Source organism: Genypterus blacodes, unplaced genomic scaffold (assembly GCF_046128005.1).
Source record: "Genypterus blacodes isolate CSIRO-AG114 ecotype Tasmania unplaced genomic scaffold, CSIRO-AGI_Gbla_v1 ptg000070l_1, whole genome shotgun sequence".
Classification (NCBI taxonomy): Eukaryota; Metazoa; Chordata; class Actinopteri; order Ophidiiformes; family Ophidiidae; genus Genypterus; species Genypterus blacodes.
The window spans coordinates 5554631-5577697 of NW_027466880.1; the positions used below are offsets into that span (position 1 = coordinate 5554631).

Here is a 23067-nt window from a genome sequence, read left to right on the forward strand (position 1 = left end):
TAAATTAAGTGGGGAGATTTAATGGACACGACCAAACTACAAAACATGTGCTAACGGTCACCATTATACCTAACCAAAATAAAGTTGTCAGTTAATCTCTACTTAACCCTCTGTTCACCTCCATCTTTCCTTCTTCTCCTCATTCCTTAATGCTTCTCGACTAGTTCTTTACATGTTCAAGCAAAGTATGGAATAACTGCTTGATAAGGAAGTAAATGTCTTGTAAGTTATTTGTTTTTCAGGAAATAATACACACAAAAACTTTCCAGCTCTGATGTTTGCTATAATAACATTTGACAGCGATACCGTTTAGTCTGGTAACTGTTTTGTTAAATTAAAGATCAAAATTGCCCTGAAGTGAATGGTTTGTGCAAGAACGTGTTCTGATCAGACCATCTTTCACTAATTAACATTTTGTCATTTTAACATTCTGCCATAACTAGATACAAATAGTAAATAGTCAAATAATAGTAAATAATAATTAGTTATAGAGCACAGTATTTTGATAGTAAGTGAGTGTAAAGTAAGTTTTACGAAGATTAACAATTAGTTCAGTTGTATTGAAGACCATATCTTTAATTTCAGAAGTTAAGACAATTGTTTTATATAAATGTAATCTTTTATAATCCCACACGTATGAACCATAAAATTGTGTTCATGATATGAGCATGTAACTGTGTTTTAAGATCACTTCATGAGCCATAGTGAATCTTGGAAAAGTAAGATTTCATCATGCAGCGTTTTGTAACCACCTTATAATCAAACTGAGCAGACAAAGACAAAGGATGGAAGGTGAAACCAAATAAAACAGTTGGAGACTTCAGGTATACTTAGCACACATTCCTTTTTTTTCTCTTTACGCTAACTGCACACTTTGCTTACTATACTCTGTTTTTAAGTTTTTACTTCCCCTATTGTGATCTTGATCTTTCCATTCAGTTTCACCATCAACACTCTGAAGAGAACATCATGGCTGGTAAGCTGTGAAAAGACCACCGCTGAAACCACCACCCTGAAACATTTACAAATGGATGTAAGAGTTGGTGTCATTTAACTCTGAATTAGTAGGAAAGTCAGATTGTTTGATAGTTTCACAACAGTGCCCACTCCTCTGATTTAATTTATCCCCCTTCCATTCACCATCATCCATGATTCCTCAATTATCATTTGTAATCTGCCATTTAATTCCACTAGATCTCATCTGTTGATCCTCGACAAAATCACTGTTCTCTGCACTCCTACACATTCCAAGTCAGAATTGATAATTTATGTAACACTGAAAGAAAGCCAGTTACAGAATCCTGCCACAAGAGGGCAACATAGACCAAGACATTTGATAATTTCTATAAACGTTTAAGACTTTCAAAATTAAACACGTTATTGTGTAATGAACTCTCTTTTCCCCCATCGAACTTCACATTATTGAAGATCTGATGTGTAGAAACTGTTGAAAATATATCCAAACCTCACAAATCACACAGTGTTATTTAAGCAATTATCAGCTCAAACCATCTATTTAAGTAAAATCCAAACTTATTCCGTAAAAATATAGCATCCTTTTCATAAAGAACAACATTTTATTTAGATAACATGTTGTTCTTCATGAGGTTTTCTTTCACACTTTTCATAGCAGTACAGTATTTGTATATTGTTGGTGGAGTAATATTTTCCCCTGCATCATTTACAAAGTTATACATTAACTTGTTTTTATTACTGTTAAGTTCTTCTGTGAAAAACTACAATATAAAGCTGACAGTTCTCTGGGATTTGCATATACCAATATTATATCATATATTATTTGTGATATATTTTCCTATATCCTAGGGGTTGTTTCCCACATCATGGTTGTGTCAATTTGTGCTCCTTGAACCAGGAAGTATCCAAGCCTTTTCTTGTGTTGCACATTATCTGAAGCTTAATGCAATATTTCCATTGGATGGAAACCTTCCAGTCGAGTCTGGGACATGGTTGGACTGCTCTAATCTAATAATGAAAAAACCTCCTTTCTCAGCACGTCAACTAAATTTGAAGTTTTATAAATTTTATGTTATGTTTTCATAATATTTATTTTTATATCTTAATACATTTATACATACACACAAGAAAGAGAATTAGAGAGAGAGAGAGAGAGAGAGAGAGAGAGAGAGAGAGAGAGAGAGAGAGTATAGCCTAAGGAAAAAAAGAGGAAATGATTATTTCCGTCCATGGTGGATTATGCTGAGTCTCCGCCCCCAGCATTAGCAATGACTTGATGCAATTGGCTGCAAAGGCTGTACAATCACAAACACTATCCTAGCAACAAAGGCAAGGTGGAGGATAGGTGTTATTTCTTTGTTCATTTATTCATTCAGAAGGCAGGGAATGAATCAGTCACAAATTATATATTTGCTATCTTTTTGTTTCTTTATCAATCATTAAAAGTGAATCATTGACAAAAAAAAAGAGAGACAGGAAGGCAGAAAACCAGAGATAAAATGTGTAGAAACAAGGAAGCAAAGAAAGCAAAGGCAAAAATACCCCGCTAAAACAATGTCACAGAAAGATCAAATAAAACAAGAAAAGAACTAAACGGAAGGGAGGAAGGAATGATGTTGATAACAATGAATAACATGTTTAAAGCTGCTGGGTCATGATCAAGTAGTCTACATAGTCTATAAAACATTGGGTTACAGATACACAAGTGACTACATCAGTTTTTCAAAATAAGGTGCTTACACATTTTTTATCTAGAAAAGGTTTGATGTTTGACATTTACGGTTGCCGAGAGAGCTCACCATATATGCAATATTAGAAAAACGATGCTGCATGTTTTTTTGGAAAATTTCAAAGTTAAAGTCTCACCTTTGATAAGATATGATACTTTATTAATCATCATGTTGCATGCAATTCACAGCAGATCGCATTCAATTGAAATTTGACTTGCACCCCCTCATATCACACACACACACACAAACACATGCATTACAGAGGGGGTGTAGGGCAGCCATTCTATGGCGCCCATTGAGCAGTTTGGACCTTGAAATAGCTTGATGGATGGTATTTTAGGGGCAATCAAATGATATTTTTCCATTGCTACTCACAATGACTGACATGGTTGTGTTCAGGGCGAATCTGATGACACACCAACATAATATCATAGAATCAATAACATCCTGAGCCAGGATAGTGGCCTTTCTGAGCATGACACTCTAAATGAACTACCTGAGAGGAAGGAGTCAAAGTCACATAGTGTAAGTATTATTATACAGTATATTATCTCCGTAGATCAGGGGTCAAGTACCTTTACTGTCAAAAGAGCCATTTTTGGCCATTTGGCCAAAAGAAATCTGTCTGGAGCTGCAATATCTATTTGAGCAGTCAATCAAATGTTTTACCATACGCCATGTGGTGGTAAAACAGATCTCAAACTTTTGGTCATCTCCTCCCGTGGTCCACAATTTGTTTTTTGCTCAATTCTCCAGTTTGTCATTGGGATTTCAACCACAATCCTATGGGCACGGACGAAGAGGTATAAACAGGATATGGAAACAGGACTACATTGTCTGGTTTTCCCAGAATCCATTCTCATGGAGTAAGCAGGTGATGTGGATTGAACATACTCACAAGTCTTTACCTGTCTCGGCTACTGGTCTATCCCCTTTTTGATGTGTTTATGATTTTCAAGCCCAGCTGTTCTAGCTTTGGAAGGAGAAGTTTCAGTAAACTTCTGCTCAAGCCGTTGTCTGCCGGTGTCGCCTTACATGGAGAAGGGCTCATGTAACTCTGCTCCGGTCCTTGGAACAGTATCAGAAACAGGCAAATAAGCATCGGACTTCTGCTCCTCCCTGGCAGGTTGATCAAAGGATTTGGCTCTCCACTTGTGATCTGCCACTCCGAGTAGAGTCCAACAAGCTGGGTCCTAGATTTGTTGTTTCATTTCCCATCATAAAGGTTATCAGTCCTGCTGCAGTACGCCTTTGCCTTTCTCGGACTATGAGAGTATAATATCACATATCATCCCACTTTGTAAATTTGTAGGATTAAGCCAGTGAAAGAGAGTCTTGGTTCCCAGCTCTGCTAACCCCCCACTTCCTTGTATTTTGGAGTATTTTGTGTTTATTGCGTTTCTGATAAATTACTTCCATTTGTTTCCCGCCAGTTGTTGAAAACTGATTTCCTGTGTATGACCCCTGCCTGCTTTATTAAACTTTGGACTGCAAATTTTACGTTGTCTGATCCTGCTTTTGGGTTTCACCTCTGCTTTCATTTCACACTGTATACATATTGTTTGATTGATTTCATTGGTAGTGGCTGATTTGAAAACCAAGGGAGGACACTCTTTTTCTGTTCACAGTTATGTGAAATTATCATGATCGTATATATCACACACTCAGGGATTGGCCTCGTGATAGATACCAAAGTATCGCATTTTGAATAACTTGTTTGAAGTTTACAAACTGTAAGCCAGTCGGCGATCAGCTTGACTTTGTCCCATTAACCGTCTGAGAGGATCAATCTCCTGCAGAAGTTGACAAATCCTCAATCCCCAATCACCGATTGCCAATTACGTATAGGGACGGTGCACCTTCATATTTAATCACAAAACATTTCACGTTCTTTACCCTCGCTTCACCATCTAGAGCAGTGGTCCCCAACCCCTGCTCCGTGCACCGGTACCAGTCCATGGGTCATTTGGTACCAGGCCGCACAGAAAGACTGATAATCGATTAAATATTTTTTTAGAGTTTTATTTTGAAAAATGACTGGAACCATCCATCTGTGCGGCTGTCTCTTGACACGTGTTAAGACGTTCGTCTCAGTTACTTACTGCGGTACTTCCCAACTACAAAAAACGTGAAAGAATGGGTCTGCGACCCATATGTGAACAAACCAGGTGAATCGAGCCTGTCCGTGCCAGAAGAAGATTGCAAATGACGGTGGCCTCAAAAGTTAATTTCAGACAACAACTCAGCCAGTGTTCTGGATTAAAATCAAGGCAGAATATCCGAAGATGGTCAAAAAGGCCCTGAAAAATCTTTTTACTGTTGTTGTTTTTTATGCCAGGATTTATGTATCTATCTAATCCCCCCCACCACCCTGTTGAATGCCGGTCCGTGAAAATCTTTACAATTAATATAAATGAATAAATACACAAGTAATAATAATAAAAATATTAATAATCTGTTGTAGTTCTATCCTGTACTTGATCAAATAAATTGACCAATTTGTTTCTAGTCAACATGGTGATCCATGTTGCAAAACTAACACACCGATGGTGTCAGACTCTGCCCCAAGTTTCCAGCCTTATCTCAGTAGGCGGGGCATACAAAAACAGCCAGCATCGAGTAGTGAATGCCACACTGAATAAACAATGCTACATCGAATGAAGAAACCGTAATGAATGAAGAAAGTGCACATCGTGTAAAGAACGCAGCCAACGCTTGAAGAAAGCATCGAATGAAGGGATGAATAAAAACTGTCAATAATACAGTAAGTATGGCGCCATGAGGCATTATAAATACCGCGGAGTCCACATGAGATCTTTCAATAAGTGCAGCAACATGTTGGAAATGTTCTATCAGGCTGTTGTAGCCACTGCACTTCATTTTGCTGTTGTCTGGGAAAGCAGCATCTGAGCCAGGGACACCAGCAGACTTATAAATATATAAACTTATTAAGAAAGCTGGCTGCAAATTAGTTGGCTGCAAATCAGATACTTTGCGGACTGTGATGCAGAAGAGGTCACTAAACAAACTGTTATCCATCATGGATAACCCTGATCATCTCCTCCATCACCTACTGGACAGACAGCGGAGCTCCTTCTCTAAGAGACTGATCCAGCCTCGCTGTCACAAGGACCGATACAGGAGATCCTTCCTGCCTGCTGCTATGTCCCTTCACAACTCCTCACCACTGTCTGATAGAGAATGCTCTGCCTCATAGTCTTTGTTTAGGTCGCATCCACTCTTTCTGCCCTTTAATCAATATTTTGCATTTGTACTACTTTATTTTATTTATTATGACTGAATTTTTATTTAGTACTGTGTGTGTTGTCTTTTCTATCTATCTATCTATCTATCTATCTATCTATCTATCTATCTATCTATCTATCTATCTATCTATCTATCTATCTATCTATCTATCTATCTATCTATCTATCTATCTATCTTTCTATCTATCTATCTATCTTAACTCTACAGCATGCATGGTGGACTCTTAATGGCCACATCAAGTTGTGTCTGTACATCCTCTGGTAATACTGATGAAGCTGACAGAGGCATCTGCCTATTTTTTCCCTTTTTGTTTTTGTTTGCCATTGAGCAAAGTCACTACCGCTGTACACATCTGTAAATGCCTTTTAATATTATCAGAGTATCCGCCGTATCCTCAATCATTCACATGTTGTAGAGCAGTGAGGGACTGTGAGAGGACTTTTGTTGAGCATTCATACTGCAGTTTGAGTTCATTCAAAGCTGAGGGTATGTATGTTTCCTCAGTATGATAGCCACCTACTCTGAACCTTTACTATAAGATACACTGACCGTGGTTGTTACAGGGCACATTTGTGTGTCCCTACATCTTTAAACGCTGATTTTGGAGTCAACTCATCTTTGTTAGGAACAAGCCATGGCTCTGTGTGTGTCAGACTTTACATCTTTGCTTTTGTTTTTCCTGTCTGAGATACAGCACTCAGGCGATTGGTCAAGAAGCAGCAATCAAAGGACCCATGCAGCTCTGCTGAGCTGCCCTAACAACTATTGCTTATCATTTTAATGTTAGAAGTTTTGGGGTACGGATAAAAGCGTCATGCTTTGTGGGCGCCAGTGCTCTAAATCACCACTAACACATACAACTGCTGGGCAAGACACTCAGGAAACTTTTTCAATATTGCTGATTAAAATTTGTCACTTCTGAAATAATTGCTGGAGCTCAGTGACCCCAAAGCTGGAGTGTGCACATGCTAAAATAGAGGCAGAACACACAGCTCTGGTTCAACGTGCATCAGCACTGAACGCAAAGCAGCAGCATCAAGAGATCCAAAGATCGACCCCTTGGAATCAGAACAGGGACACCACCACAAACCAGACTAGGTGTAGGTGTTTTGGTCTGCACCAAATGACCTCACCCAACTATCCAAGTCTGACTATACTGGATTAAACCAAGAACATTTGTCACATAATCTATTAAATGTAATTAATCAACATAAATAAAAGCAGACACTTGCTTTGTTGAATGTCGGCATCTGACAGAAGAATTGGATGGAGGAATGGATTATCCTGCATAAGCGTATTTTATTAATTATTTTGTATGTCACATGACATGTCACACAGCAAAAAGAGCTGAGCTGTCCTCCAAACAAACGAGGCAGACTATATGTTTGGCTTCTTTTTTGTGCCATTTGCAGGCTCTGCTGTTAAGTGTAATGGACTGGTCACCTGTCCCCATGTAGCCTGGGTCTCCTCTAGTGACCACTGGGATAAGCTTCATCTAGTTTAGCCACTAAAATGTTTTCAAAATGACAATTTACAAACTTTCTGTACTTTTTACATTAAATGTATCTGTACATTGTAGAGCTGTGTGTATCAACAAGTAAAGTACAGTATAAAACCAACATGGTTCAAATGTCATTTTGACTATAACCATTGTAAAAATTCCAGAATGCAAAGAGGTATACAGGGCAACATTACACATTCAGCGGGTCCTTGAACACTCCCTGTCAACACCATGTGACTGACTTATGAAACCTCTCAACTCCTATCAATCATTTAAAACCAAGACACACCCTCCACAAAACCACAGTAGCTCAAAGAACAAGTTCAAACATCATTAAAGCTGCATTACAATAAGCATTCATGCAACTGCTCACGCACACACACACACACACACAGACACGACAGGACTCTATTTAGAACAAGTCTAGGTAAAACAAGTGGTTGCTTATCTTGGGTTTGGTTTGTAATGTTGATACACTAAGGAATGACACACCACAAAGGTTGTTTCTTTTATATATGTTTGTGTGAAATAATCAGACATGCAGTACGCACACACAAGTTCATGCAACCCAAAGTGATGTTGTGAATTTATATGACCAACATGAATTTGGTCATATAAAGAGATTTGCTGACCAATCAATTTAATAGCACTGTGCAGAGCCATCTATGTAGAACCCATTTGTTTCCCTCTATGGAGTTCAGAAGTGTTGATTTGTATTCATCAATCCAGTCTAGCCTGTCCACTAACCAGCCGGTTACTGACCTTAAAGGCAAACTTGCGTGTGATGTTGTCTGATGGGTCGACTCCTTGGATTTGGAAACTGAGCAGCGGCAGACTCCCTAAGACTGTGTCCTCCTTCTCATCTGCGAGGAAGAGAAAAGAACACCATCAGAAGCACAAAAACATATACAGAAAGTGTATACACAAAACTCACAAACACACACTGTTCCCAAAATGACACTCATCCAGAATAGAGATCCATTATGATCCGAGGGACCACTCACACATGCTTGTATGCAGATCCAGCAGTCTATCTATCTATCTATCTATCTATCTATCTATCTATCTATCTATCTATCTACACACACATACAGTAGTACCCCTCTGACAGCTCCCAAGAATAGCAATCCATTTCATTTTTGGGTCTGTAGTCCACCAAACCCAGCAGTGTTCAACAGACATAATGCTGAGTAAATAATGTAAGCGTCCAAGGAAATTTCAGCAGTTTGAAAAGGAACAAACTGTTTCCCTACCTCTTTCTGTTCATGAGTCGCACCGAAACCAGTTTTATCACTGACCGATTGTGAGTGTAGTTGTATTTCAGAGTGAGCCAGAGAGAGAGAGAGAGAGAGAGAGAGAGAGAGAGAGAGAGAGAGAGAGAGAGAGAGAGCGAGTTCAAGGCAAATGCTGAAGGGGAGACGTGTGGGAGGGGGAGGGGTTTGTGTACAATATGCTGCTCCTTGCTCTCTCTCGCTCTTTGTGTATGTGTGTGTGTGATAATGATCAGCCCATGTGACTCAGTGTTGGAGGAATCTTGGCCCCCAGCCAACTGTACCTGCTGGTCGTCTGCACCAATGCGATTGCAGGACACATGCACACAAAAACACACCTCCCAACCTCTGTTTCTGTCTCTGTTTTCTGCTTCTGAATTATTTATTTATTGTGGTGGCTATTTATTGCCTAAAACAAATGTAAATAAAAACAGTTTTAGTTTGCTTTCAGCTTTCAACATTTACATCTCACATTTAATGTTTTAGTACGGTTTTGTTTCTAATGTCTTTTTTATTAAGTGATATTTTTGTTAATGTAAAGCACATGTTTGAAATGTGTGTTAACAAATAGACATCTCAATTACTCATGATCAGACACAACCCTTTGTTTGATTAGCGATAATTTAATCACAATCAAGATGTTACAATACCTGTCATTTTAAAAATCTAAACTGTTGTTTTCCAACTCACTACAAATGAGTGGCAAACATTGGATAAACCTAGACTATGTAATTTCATTTCATAAATTACTTACACAATAAATGTTCAGTGAATTACATTTTCAGCAATAGACACTTGAATATGCAGTGCAGAAGTGGGAGTGTATGGTAGTGTGGACAAGGTGCTGTATCTTGACCTACAATGTCACTAGAAGTATGTGCAAAGTAAAAAAGTAAATTGTAAAAATAGATGCAATAAATATAAATTATCCAGAGTAAAGAGTTGCAGTGATTGATAGGTGAAACAGGGGACACTAAAGCAGAAAGAAGTCATTTACTCATTTTGCCTCTCTTTTGGCAATTTTCTTCATGGATTCAAGCAGCAACCTCTGTGGGGACCAGTCCAGACAATACACTATATGAGCGTAATGGCACTCCTCATAGGCACACATGATTTCAATTTTCCATTTTAATTTATATACATACAATGTATATGTATATAGAAGAGAGCATTATTAGACAGTTAGTGTTATTTTATATAAAACTACAAACATGACATGGAGCATACTGTATAAGTCAAACATAATTTGCGATGTACATTCCTTATAAACAACATAATCTTACTTTTTTTTATCTCTTTTAATCTTAATTCCTATAATTATGTTATATACGTCTTCAAGTCTTTCACAGTGTTAGAGGGACAATATCCAAAGACCTCCAGGCAGCTTCAGTCATTGGATACAAGTGTTCCACAGCTCTTATGGCTAAGTAGAAGCAAAAAGCTACAGCTGTGTTCCAAAATCTAAGAAAATCCAAAAGTAAAACTCGATATTACTGCCAATGTTTCTAAAGTAGATGGTCAGTAAAACTATATGGGTGGCATGTATGAGTGTCCATGCATAGCGACAAAGACTTACATCCATTATGGTTACAGCACATCATGTTTGGACATGACATGACGATGTCATTGCAAAATGGAGCTTCTCCCTGTCTGGAGTGAGACAAATAACTTCAGAATGTGACTGATCAGGTTTGGACTTGTCATAGATTGAATTGAAGAGTTTAGTTTTGTCGCTGTTCCTCAAATCTCAAGGTTCCCTATCCAAACACACTCCAAATGCTCTTGATTGCATGTAATGAAGTAATGATCCAGACTGGATTTGAAAGTTTAGATGATGAACTTAAAACTGACTCTGAAACAGAAATACAACCATCTCAATAAACACGGTGACATAAACACACCAACGAAAATGTCAATCATGCACTGTTTCTTAGGTCAAAATATGTTGACTCTCCTCACATATTTTTTTTATGAATGTTCTTCTATCTATCTATCTATCTATCTATCTATCTATCTATCTATCTATCTATCTATCTATCTATCTATCTATCTATCTATCTATCTATCTATCTATCTATCTATCTATCTATCTATCTATCTATCTATCTATCCATCCATCCATCCATCCATCCATCCATCCATCCATCCATAATAAAATGTCTCAGGATTTAATGTTTGCAGGGTGAAAGATTTGTGAAATCTTTAACTTTTACTGGCCCGGTGGCCTAAATGCACACACATTTAGGGCAGACAGACTGAATCCTTTGGCCTTTTCACCTCCCCTTGTGCCCATTTTTTGGGCCACTGTCCTCACTGGCATAGGGATAGCAACAGTAAATTTCACAGTCGCACATTCTTCCTCCATTGCTCCTTCTTTCACTCCTCCCAAATCACAGCTGGGCAGGCGGAGGAAGAAGGGGTGTTGGGAAAAACAGAGACGTGTTTGGAATAAAGAGAGAATACCACACACAGGAGGAATTAAATTCATTCGAAAAGCAAAGCAAAGGCCAGCATTTTATATAATTAAAACACTGTACCCAGATTGACTTGAATGAAAAATCAAAACTCACAACAGTAATGTAAAGAAACATTGTAGGCATTCATCCTTTTTTCTCATCTCTTTATTCTACATAGACTACCTTGACTTTTGAAGGCAAAGTTAAAGGCTGCCATCATGTGACCAAACACCAGCTTGCAGCACTATACTAATGTACTAAAAACATACAGGCAGGGTGATACAAAACTTGTATGGAGTTGGGTTAATTTAGCAAAAATTTAGTGCTATAATTTCAATTCTAGAACAACCTTGATTATAACGTGGAGAAATAATGTAGAGAAGTCAAAATTAATCCAACCTTGTTAGTCTTGATTTATGACTTCCCAACACTTTATGACTCGACCCACACCTCTGATTGGTTAGCTTAGTTGCTATCTGGCTCTTTTCAGTTTTACACCTAATTTCAATAGTGAATAACAGATTCTGAAGTAAAAGTCAGTGTTAGTTTTTGTTGTTATTTGTTTAACTTAACTTAACTTTTAAGCAAAGGACACCCACATGCTTTTTTTTCCACTTGAGAAAATTAAGTACACAATGAGAGGACACACTGCTTAGGTCAGCCACCATTCTGACTTTATAAATCTGCAGGTTTTGCCAGACTAAAGGTTGGTATATTATGTAAGGGCCACAATTGTGGACCATGTTCCCGATCATGGCCTGACACGAGGCTAGTTATAGGCTGCAGCTGAATGTGGCCTTAAATCATTCAAATGTTTGGTAGACAGAACAGGTATGTAATCCAAGAAGATTTTAACTCACAATCTACACAGACAGAATGCAATTATCCAATAATGAAATCAAGGTGTAATAGATAGGTAGAGTAGAATCTTTATTGGTCCAAAATCACACATGCAAACACGGCAATCTGAAATTTGTCTTCCGTGCCCCTCTTACACACACACATGATTTTTCCAGAGGGGTCAGCGCAGGGCAGCCATTATACGGCGCCTGTGGAACAGTGTTGGGGTTTCAGTGTCTTGCTCAAGGGCACCTTGGCAGTGCCCTGGTGGCAAACTGGCAACTCTCCAGCTGCCAGTCCACTTTCTTGGTCCATACAGGACTTGAACCGGCAACCCTCCGGTTCCCAAGCTGAGTCCCTATGAACTGAGCTAGTGCCGCCCCGTAGCAGAATCAATACATGACGGATGAGCTGCATAATAAACATCGAACAAAAAGTTTGGAAATTTGTTTTTGGTAGATTATTTCTCTGTTGTAACAATGCTTCTTGGCAATACACTAATTGCTGTTTAGTTCCCTTTTAAATGGTTCCCCATTTGTAAGGATGAGCAGCACAGCTGAGTATGCAAGTTGCGCTCATGAAAAATTTGCCAAATCTTCTCTGTCAATGCCAAACAGCTTATTCTGCTGTTGCTATTGAATCTTGTTTGGTGTTGTTTGGTGGATTGGATGATTGAAGTCTATCAGCAACAAGGAAGACATATTGGCAATTTTACAATTTATTCATTTAACAAACAGCCAGGAGCCTCAGTAGCATGTGGAAGAACCATACACAGCCCCAACAGCCTGGCACCTCCTTCTCATGATGGTCACCAACCTGGTCACACACTGCTGATATCGAGGTGAGATTCTGCACCCAGTGGCAATCCCATATCTCCACAGTCTGGGACCGAACTCCATCCTCCAAGATGACAATGCTCACCCCCACAGAGCGGGGTTTATCAGAGACTGGTTGAGGACAAAATATCCACCAAACAACACCAAACAAGAGTCAATAGCAACAGCAGAATAAACTGTTTGACATCGGCAGAGAAGATTTGGCAACTTTTTCATGATCGCAACCCACATACTCAGCTGTGCTGCTCATCCCACAAATGCATGTTCCTTGCAAATGGGGTACCATTTAAAAGGGGACTAAACAGGCTTTCCAACAGTATAAAATGTATTGCCAAGAAGCATTGTTACAACAGAGAAATAATCTACCAAACACAAATTTCCAAACTTTTTGTTTGATGTTTACATGCGGACCGTTTGTTGGATCTCCAACCTTACGGCCATCACAGCCCGGGAAGGTGGTAGGCTCAGATCCATTACATTACATTACAGTCATTTAGCAGATGCTTTTATCCAAAGCGACTTCCAATAAGTGCGTTCAACATAGGTAGGCAAAAGAACTTCAGGTCACAAGTAATCGTAAGTGCATTTCCGTCCAAAAACCAACAGCTAAGAGCATAACTAGTGCTAGAGTAGAAGTGCAATAGGTTAGGTACCTAGACAAATGAGAAAAAAAGATAATTTAGTGCATCAGAAAAGCACGAGCTATACATTACATTACGATCATTTGGCAGACGCTTTTATCCAAAGCGACTTACATTACATTACCACCCTTCGCAGAGGGGGGAGCAATTGAGGGTTCGGTGCCTTGCTCAGGGGCACCTCGGCAGGGGCTCGAACTGGCGACCCTCCGGTTCCCAAGCGGAAGCACTACCCACTGAGCCACTGCCTCCCTTTTGTCCTATGTGGTTCCTCCACATGCTACTGGGGCTTCTGACTGTTTGTTAAATGAGTAAATTGTAAAATTGCCAATATGTCTTCCTTGTTGCTGATAGACTTCAATCATCCAATCCACCTATAGTCCAGGCAAAGTAGCGTTTTACGACAGACTAATTGTAAAATAATTTTTTGCAGCTTAGATTATTTCTATGAGGTGTCCAGAACAACATACTAAAAGTCCTAAGAAATCCTAGTTGAGGAAATATGTTTAATTCTCATCAATCCAAGATGTGTGCCAATAAGGCCAGGCAACAATACACCCTAATGGGGCTATTTTTTTCCTTTACTCCTATCAAAATGAAACTTTACACAATGAAAGTACCCATGAAAAGTAACATTTTTTGTATTACAAGTTTCTTTGAAAATGAATTTTAATATGCAAATGAGCTAGAACTTGTTTGTTCTCTGCTTAGTTGTTCCCCTCTGGGTCATATTCATCTGATAAATCAGGCAACTGTGAGTTTGTGCAGCTAGTACCACGCCATTCTCCACAAATGGCAGTGCAAGGGACTCCATGTTTTTTGCATGTGCATCTCTTTGTGCTGCAGTCTTTCCTGCAACTACAGCGGACTACATCTAGTATTTCTGGTGGTGCCGCAGGCTGATCGGTCATTATTGGCATAAATCTACCATCCAAAAAATGCCACCCCCAGTCTTTTGGGTCCATACGTTCACTTCCCCCTTTCCACTCCAGTATTTGGTAAAAGACCCGAAGACTATGGAACTTTGCAGCTGTTGACGTTGGAGCGAGAGTTTGAGGTTCCACTGGAGATGAGTTCTGAGTTACTTTATCACAGAATCGCCTGTATCTCAGCATATCCAGCGATTCATCTTTTCCGCCCCCATACAGAGATACTAAAGCTTTTTCACCTGCTGCAATGATGATGCCTTTTCCCACATTTTCCTGTGACTGGCTGAACACCTTAGCTTGTTCGAGAAAGCTAGTATCATTCTTTACTTTTTTCAGTGCCATTCCCTTTCCTATGCCAAATACACGAGACGTAGAATCGCAGCCTAAAATGGCATGGATAAAGAGGAGATTGTCACACACCTTGGGACCAAGTAACTCCTTCGTCTGCTTTATGCACCATATCCGTCTTGTTTTTGTTGCTTTCTGGTGGTTCTGGTGCCAGAAACAGCTCCTGTGCATTCAGATCAACATGATACAACAACGGTACTAACAAGTCTGTGTCATCACCTACTAAGACTGTGTCTTTTGTTCTGGCAGAGGCAATGGCAGTTTGGACAATGAGCACATCTGCATCGTGCTTTGCATGGTCTGTGATACACCCAGCCCTCTCAAGTTTATCACTGAGATACTCCAGAGGATATCGGCAAGAATTGCCTTGCTTGCCTGTAGGGGGAGGCACGATGATTCAAACAAAGCAGGCGGGTGACTGCAGAGTTCATACTTGAACAGTGATGGCAAATCTTCACAACGGTCTCTCACTGCTACAAGCCGCTGGAATAACAGCTGTGGATCCACTACCACTGTCTCTCCTTTGATCTTGGCAGGTGATCTAGACGCAAGTGTCACTGCTTGGTCAGGTTTCCTGAAGGTGAATTCCTCCACTGGTTTCCCTACCATAGACTCCAAAATCTTGCACCTAATTTCCCTTGATTTCTCAACATTGACATATTCAGTAAGTGTGGAGCTCATGTGCATATTCAAATTAATTTCAAAAGAAACTTGTAATACAAAAAAAGTTAATTTTCATGTATACTTTTACTATGTAAAGTTTTATTGTGGTAGGAGTAAAGGAAAAAATTAAGCCTATTTGGGTGTATTTTGGGCATATTCGATTAGTGTATAGCTCATTTGCATATTAAAATTCATTTTCAAAGAAACTTGTAATACAAAAAATGTTACTTTTCATGGGTCCTTTCATTGTGTAACGTTTCATTTTGATAGGAGTAAAGGAAAAAAATAGCCCCATTGGGGTGTATTGTTGTCTGGCCTGACTGGCACACATCTCGGATCGATGAAAATTAAACATATTTCCTCAACTAGGATTTCTTAGGACTTTTAGTATGTTGTTCTGGACACCTCATAGAAATTATCTATGCTGAAAGAAATTATTTTACAATTAGTTCTATTTTTGGCTCCTAAATGACTGGACTACTAGGACAAAATAGGTGATGTCCTGAGAGGGGATCCGGGTAGTGTCTCTTGAAGAGATGGGTTTTCAGCCTGCGGCGAAAGATGGGCAGAGACTCGGCTGTCCTGACATCGGTCGGGAGATCATTCCACCACTGAGGTGCCAGAGCAGTGAAAAGCCGTGACCGTGTCAATCGGGCGCAGGGGCCGCTGAGCGACAGGGCAGCCAGCCGGCTGGAGGCAGCAGAGCAAAGTGGTCGGGCTTGACCTTAGCCTGGAGGTACGAAGGAGCTGTTCCTTTCACTGCCCTGTAGGCTAGCACCAGAGTCTTAAACTGGATGCGAGCAGCTACAGGGAGCCAGTGTGGAGAACGGAGAAGGATAGTCGTGTGGGAGAACTTGGGGAGGTTGAACACCAGACGAGCAGCAGCTTTCTGAACAAGCTCCAGAGGTCTGATGGCAGAAGCCGGGGCGCCAGCAAGGAGGGAGTTGCAGTAGTCCAGGCGGGAGATGACAAGAGCCTGGATGAGCACCTGCGCTGCCTTGTCGGTGAGGAAGGGGCGAATCCTTTGGATGTTGTAGGGAGGAATCTGCAGGAGTGCATCACTGATGCGATGTTTGCCGAGAATGACAATTACTGTTCCGATCCGGAACAGTAATCGAGGTGCGAGAAATAACAGCCCCCAAACTGATCCTCCGCTGCCGCTCAGTGGGTGAGAGTCTGGCTCGGCCCTATTCGTAGTTTGTCGCCGTGTCAGCGGGGGGCGAGGGCGTCTCTCCGTGTGGAACCAAGATAAGACGAAATTTGAGTGAGGCTGTTATGTGCGGCCCGGTGGCGGAGCTGTAGTCTCTCGTCTATACGCAGAGCCAAAGAGACCACCAATTCGTCCTTCATCTGCTTCTTAAGTGCTTTCACAAATGCCCCCTTGAGCGCCTCATTGTTCCAACCAGAGTCCAAAGTGAGCGTGTCAAACGCCACTGAATAATCAGCTACGCACCTGATCCCCTGCTTAATATCCAGGAATTGGTTCGTGGCCGGTGGTGGATGACCTACCTTAATCTTTCAGAAACGCCCCAAGAAAGTCAACAAATCCACTTGAAAGAAATGTGCATCATGGCCTGGCTGGTCTTAATAGGAGTCTTCAGGTGAGGATCATGCTGGCCGAGCAGCGCACCTTGGCTTGCGACAGCCTTTAAAACCGAGGTTGCTTCCGGGTTTGTAACCGCTGGGTCCATGGCGGCCAGACTTGCTGAGTTTGGACATAGCTATGGAATGTCTGCCATAGCCATGGAACGTTCTCCATAGCCATGTCCAAACTTAGCAAGTTTAGACAGGAATATAAAGATAATGCTGGCAGGGAAGGCACGTCATGGGTTTGGTAACACTTAAAGCTCGGAAAATGGGGTGCTAGCTTGGCTAAAATAGGATTAACCACATTGATAGTTGTACTAACAGTATATCCGCTCTACTGTTATGTTGCTTCATACCCATTTTGAGTCGTGTTCTTAAAAAGACTCTCGTTAACCAGTTATGTTTCAAGGTTGGCAGAGATTCAACTGACACAGATGGTAATTTGTGGTAACTTTTTCCCTATTCCACACATACAGGACACGGCTGCTGACTCAACAGAGTCAAGGACCGAGGACAGGCGTATGTCTGAACAAGAGTGGTGAGCTCTGAACTCTGGAGGTAAGTTGTTTAAACAATATCCCCTGTGATAGTGCCAGTAACCTCTCTGAGGTCATGGCTCAGAATGTGTAAAAATGCACATAGAGCTGAGGTTTTGCTGCATGTGCGGACAACACACACTGCCACGAATGAGGACATCCATAACACCATATGTGAACTTTGCACTTCCTGTATCAGCATTTGGTTTGATTATATATACTATATATATGTATACTCTGTATCAACATATAAACATGCATTTGTTATGCATAGATAATTTGCATCTGGATTGATAAATGCAATTAAATTTATAGGTTAAAGTCTTGATTGCGGAAGTTTATGTTCATCTAATTTGGATTTAATTTTCACTTAAGCAGCTTATTCTGGGGCTCCCATGCATATAATGGAGAGCAATTATATAATAAATGTTTTTTGTCTCATGGTCATGGTGCTTCATTTGCTCTACTGTGCCATCAAGTGGACAACATATGTAAAACAGGCAGTGATTATATAGGCTAAATCAGTCACGCGGTACTGAAGCCTCAACACAAAAGGACTAGTCTCACTAGTCTCAGGGTCTACCGTGGTGTTTGTGTGATTTTAAATGTACCAAATCATCCTTACAAATAACACTGACAACATATTGCACATTAAACACTGCCTACTGTTGAATCACTATGCTTTTCGTATCCTGCAGGATTTGGCAAGATTACAGGCAGTTGACAGTGCTTGTTTTAAATGGAGGGACAGGACACAAAATAAAGTGCTCAAACATCTAAACTTTCCGGCAGGTCTTTTGACATAAACAGTCCCACTGAAATGCCCCACTTAAGTGACCAACTATGACCCACGTGGTGAAGAATGTGCTTTTGTAGTGACAGAGGCTAGAAGACAGCACAGAGCATAGGTGATGTAAGTGAGAATCAGTGATTTGTGTGATGAAGCACAAACCTTTGTAGTAGAACAGACATCGATCAGTGAGGACAAACCAACGTTTGTTCCACTGCTTCACCCCACTGCTGGCCTGTGGAGGCAAATGCCATCATCATGATCATCATCACTCTGATCGTCACTCTGATCAACATCATTATCATCATAATTATCATCATCATCACCACCACTAGGTGATCGGCCCCTCCATTGAATGATGCTTCATCTCATATTGTTGTGTTCCCACACCACAGATCCATAACAATGCATTGCTAAAGAAAAATACAGCTTTGAGCTTTAATTCAGTGTGCCCCTTATGCCAAGTACTCCTCCTTAGATGTTTTTGTTCAAAAATCCCAAGGTGTCCCAATGCATATTCACGCTGCTAAGTCTTTCCTGGTGTGCACACTTGTTAGATGTGTCCCAACTCAGACTTGCATAGTGTCTGCACTGTCTCAATGGGCAAGGACCATTGATGAGAAACATCAATTGGAATTACGACAAGAAGAGGCACAAAGGGGGATGAAGCAGAAAAGGGAATGCCAATCAAATGCCATAGTGACAGCGTCTAAGCTGTCATTGTAGCAACACATCAACAACAGCAAGCAATTCCTCTGTTGGTTGAAAACTCATGCAATTCCATGTATGTGAGTTTATGTGAGAGCACGATTTTCGGCTCATATCTGCGGTCAGGGAGAAAACGTTTGTGCAACATGTGTCAACATGTGCACAATATTGTTGACACTGAAAGAAAGTCTTTAAATGTACTCAGAGTATACCCTTGACTTACATGCTAATTGACCCATTTATTCCTAAAAATGTCTGTAAGTATTTACTCAATGAATGTGGGTGGTTGAAAGCAGAGAGGCAGATGTTACCTGTTTGTAGAGCCATCCCTGTTTGGTGATCGCTGCTTTGGGATTCCTCCTCATCGAGTTTGAACGTTTTCCAAACATAGCGACCCTCCTGGGAGTGTGAGACATCTTCAGCCCAACACCCAAAAAGTGAGACGAAGAAGATTATAGTCAAATTGCTAGTGTGCTTAGAGGTTGAAGCTTACCCTTTAAAATGAGTTTCTTTTCCCAGCTATGGTACCTGGTACACATATAGCCATTTTAGGAAAGGAAATGTCTCTTTGAATTGCCCAACTCTAGATTTCTCCTTTTTTCCTTACATTTGTTGGGAGTTTTTCTATGTCCTCTTAGAGCGCTTTGGACTTTTTTGTATCATGCGTTTTTATCATTGCAACCAAGATTTCGGCCTGAAAAATTTCACCCATTTTTAAAAGATATTTCCAGTTTGTCACTTGATCAGTTAATTGAATATTGCATAGAAAATGTATATATATGTTTTAAGTAGATGTGTGCATATGTTGGGGAATTGTCAATTTTGCATAGTGTCACAAATCACTCCAACACCAAAAAAAAGAAAGAAAAAGTGTAACCATTTGCATTCTCAATACACAAATGCACAAAGGTAGTCAATTCATCAAATCCCATCATATACCAAGCTGTAAAAACCTTTTGTCTTTTTTTTGCATATCCCCTACCATTTTGGTATGGCCAGCAAATTTGACTTGATGTGGCTCATTCTTCAAAAGTGCTCAATGTCATAAATAAATCTGAAAGGAATGTGTCTACTTTTAACAAACTTGGTAGTTGTACCCTCACTACTAATGCCAAAAACCAATTGACCTGATTGTGGCATCATAACAACAACAGCTAGGTTTTGTCAATAACCTTTGACTCAGAGATGGAAAAAGAAACAGAAATGTACTAATTCCTCCAACATGTTTGTACGTGAGTGTGCGTGTGTGCGTGAGTGAGTGCGTGAGTGAGTGAGTGAGTGAGTGAGTGTGCGTGTGAGTAAGTGAGTGTGTGTGTGTGTGTGTGGTCTCACTTGGCTGTAGTTGGGGCCTCCAGCAGGCCCCTCTGTCACCATCCTGTTGCAGTGAGTGTTTGGTGCTCTTCCTCCCACCTTCCCATTCATATCCAAACTACAGCAACTACTACCACGCACACCCACACGCACACACACACACACACACACACACACACACACACACACACACACACACACACACACACACGTTTTCTTCATGTGTCACAAATCAGCTATATGTCAGTTTTCATGGCCTCAGATGAGCTACATGAAGAGGAAGCGATTGTAACTAAGCGGACCTGTTTATAATCATTGTGTCATATTTTGTTGTTGTGGGGGCACTGTTAAAGTGCGCATGCGGATAGTATAGATAGCTCTATAATAGCGCTTCACACCTCCCCTCCCACACATCTTGACCAATCACGCGCAGCTTTAACAGGAAAAAAAAGTGACGGCCCCCGTCGTTCACGTCAAAGAGAGGGCTCTTAGAGCCGGATCGTTCGCGACCGACCCATCACTATTCTGGACATCACAAAAACAAAGCTGTCATTTGCTCATGTGAGTGTCACGGATTGTGAGGAAGGCAAAAGGGGTGGAAGACTCAATCGCAGGAGCACACGAAAGAAAGGATTAACTAAAATACAAGCACATGGCTACTGGAAAAGGAATCAAACAATGGAGCACAAAGGTCTCATGGTAAACTGTGAAATAAATACAGGAAACATTAGTGAGGGGGGTAACAGAGACAACAGTCACCAAACTAACAAAGGTAACAGCAGAATACATTAAACAAGTGACAAATCCAGAGTAACACCGAACAGGTTTTACAGAAGATAAAAGTGTGACACAGGGACCACAACAAGGCAAGATTTAGGGACCACGAGACATGGAACAGGCAATGAAAAACAAGGTGAAGTATTTTTTGGTGTAAAACAATGTGTATACAACTATTGAGGGAAAACAGCTTAATAACTATACGCTCAAATTTTTTTTTTACACTAATCAGTAAATAGAACATTCTCATGAGCACTGTGTTCATGTATCATGAGCACTGTGTTCATGTATACACTTATTTAAAAAGGAGTGCCGTGGAAAATGTTCATGATGTGTTTTTTAAATGTAGAAATCTGGAAATCAGGCATAGCTGTGCACAGTTGCCTTCTGCTCACCCTCAACCCCACCTGTCTGTCAAGAGGAATAGAAGTGCATGTAAAAACTGAATTTACCCTATGAGATCATCGCATCAACATCACTGATGCCATCCTGGACTCTGCGGCCACACTACTGTGCCATGCTCTCACAACCTCCTGCGGCCGTGGCTCCTTGCTGTTTTAATTTCAATCTACTTGTATCATGTCATATGCCCTATTTTACCTCAGTTCGGTCTACGAAAACAGTTAAACAACAATAATAATAATAATAATACAACCCTCGTTATTTCTCTCTATCTCTCTCTCCTTTTCCCCCTCTTCTGTATAAAAAAATATCTCCAAAATGTCCTATAACTGTATGCGCACTGTCATGTAAAATGTTTGCTTCAATAAAAACAAATGCAAAAAAAGTGCATGATAAAACTCTATTGAGTTGTATTGCACTATGTTAGCAATGGAGAATGGAGAACCCATCAAACTAATTAAATTGTTATACTTAACACATAAACCTTCAATGTGAAAGGTGAAACTGTCAAAATGGTTTACTACGTCAAACCAGAGAGGTTTGATCATGATTTGACACTGTGTCACATTTGACACAGTGACAATGCAGTAAAATTTGCATAAGTCCTAATAACACAATTTTAAATTTGGAGACCGAAAAAAACGAAACTGAACTCTTCCTCAGGTGCTGTGCTGACAGTGCTGTATGTTCACAGCGTGAGTCATCACTGCATATGCGATTAAAAAATTATACTCTATACCAGTGATTCTCAAACTGTGGTACGCGGGCCCCCACCGGTGGTACGCGGAGGTACGCGGCGGAAGAAAAAAAACTACTACAAGACTACTACAGGCTAAACTTAACTGTGGGGGAAAAAGTATGAGCGGTCCAAATCCACTTAAGTCGTGGCTTCAGAGGGGAACTAAAAGGACGAAGTCTGCGGATCAGGAGGAGGATATTTTAAACAGCCTGAACGACGGTGAAGGGAGTGCGAACGTTAGCAGCAACATAAGTAGTGTGAAGTGTCCACAGCACCGGTAGCTAGCTGCAAAAAGCGAAAAACAATACGGAAGAAGGACCCGAGTTATATCAGCCTGGGATTCAGCTGGAGCGGGACGGAGGACGAGCCAAGGCCACATTGTGTGGTATGTGGTGATGATGTCAGCAATGAGTCCATGAAACCATTGCATCCCAAACGGCATCTTACAACAAAACACACAATGCTGAGAGACAAACCAGTGGAGTTTTTTGTACGCAAACGTGATGAACTGAGGCAATCCACATGCGCAATTCAGTTCAGTGCTGCACCTGTGGTCAAAGCACAGGAGGCTTCTTATTAGCAAAAGAGGTACACATGTGTGGCGAGAAGATCGCCAAACAGTTAAATTTGGTGCCACTTTCAAATGACACAGTGGCACGGAGAATAGGATCCATGGCAGATGAGGTCAGGAAGACACTGATTGAACGCATTAAAAATAGTCGCAATTATTCCATCGAACTGGACGAGACTACTGATGATGCAG

General features: G+C 40.6%; 1 protein-coding gene and 2 long non-coding RNA genes across 3 annotated transcripts in view; 1 reads left to right on the top strand and 2 right to left on the bottom strand.

The window, feature by feature from the left end:
- plekha6 (pleckstrin homology domain containing, family A member 6) overlaps positions 1-8610 on the bottom strand; it is a 39035-nt gene extending 30425 nt beyond the window's left edge. The window contains exons 1-2 of the mRNA XM_076156867.1: positions 8574-8610; positions 8236-8336 (exon numbers count right to left, since the gene is read on the bottom strand). Of these exons, the coding sequence (XP_076012982.1) occupies positions 8236-8336; positions 8574-8610 (138 nt within the window). The remainder of the gene's footprint in view (positions 1-8235; positions 8337-8573) is intronic.
- A 9918-nt stretch (positions 8611-18528) lies between these two features.
- LOC143005479 (uncharacterized) lies at positions 18529-20506 on the bottom strand. Its single transcript, XR_012964030.1, has 3 exons — positions 20408-20506; positions 19387-19491; positions 18529-18602 (listed from the first exon to the last, which is right to left on the bottom strand). It is a non-coding gene; the product is annotated as an uncharacterized LOC143005479 (long non-coding RNA).
- Positions 20507-22396: 1890 nt separating this feature from the next.
- LOC143005493 (uncharacterized) lies at positions 22397-22609 on the top strand. Its single transcript, XR_012964031.1, has 2 exons — positions 22397-22532; positions 22577-22609. It is a non-coding gene; the product is annotated as an uncharacterized LOC143005493 (long non-coding RNA).
- The last annotated feature ends 458 nt before the right edge of the window (positions 22610-23067 follow it).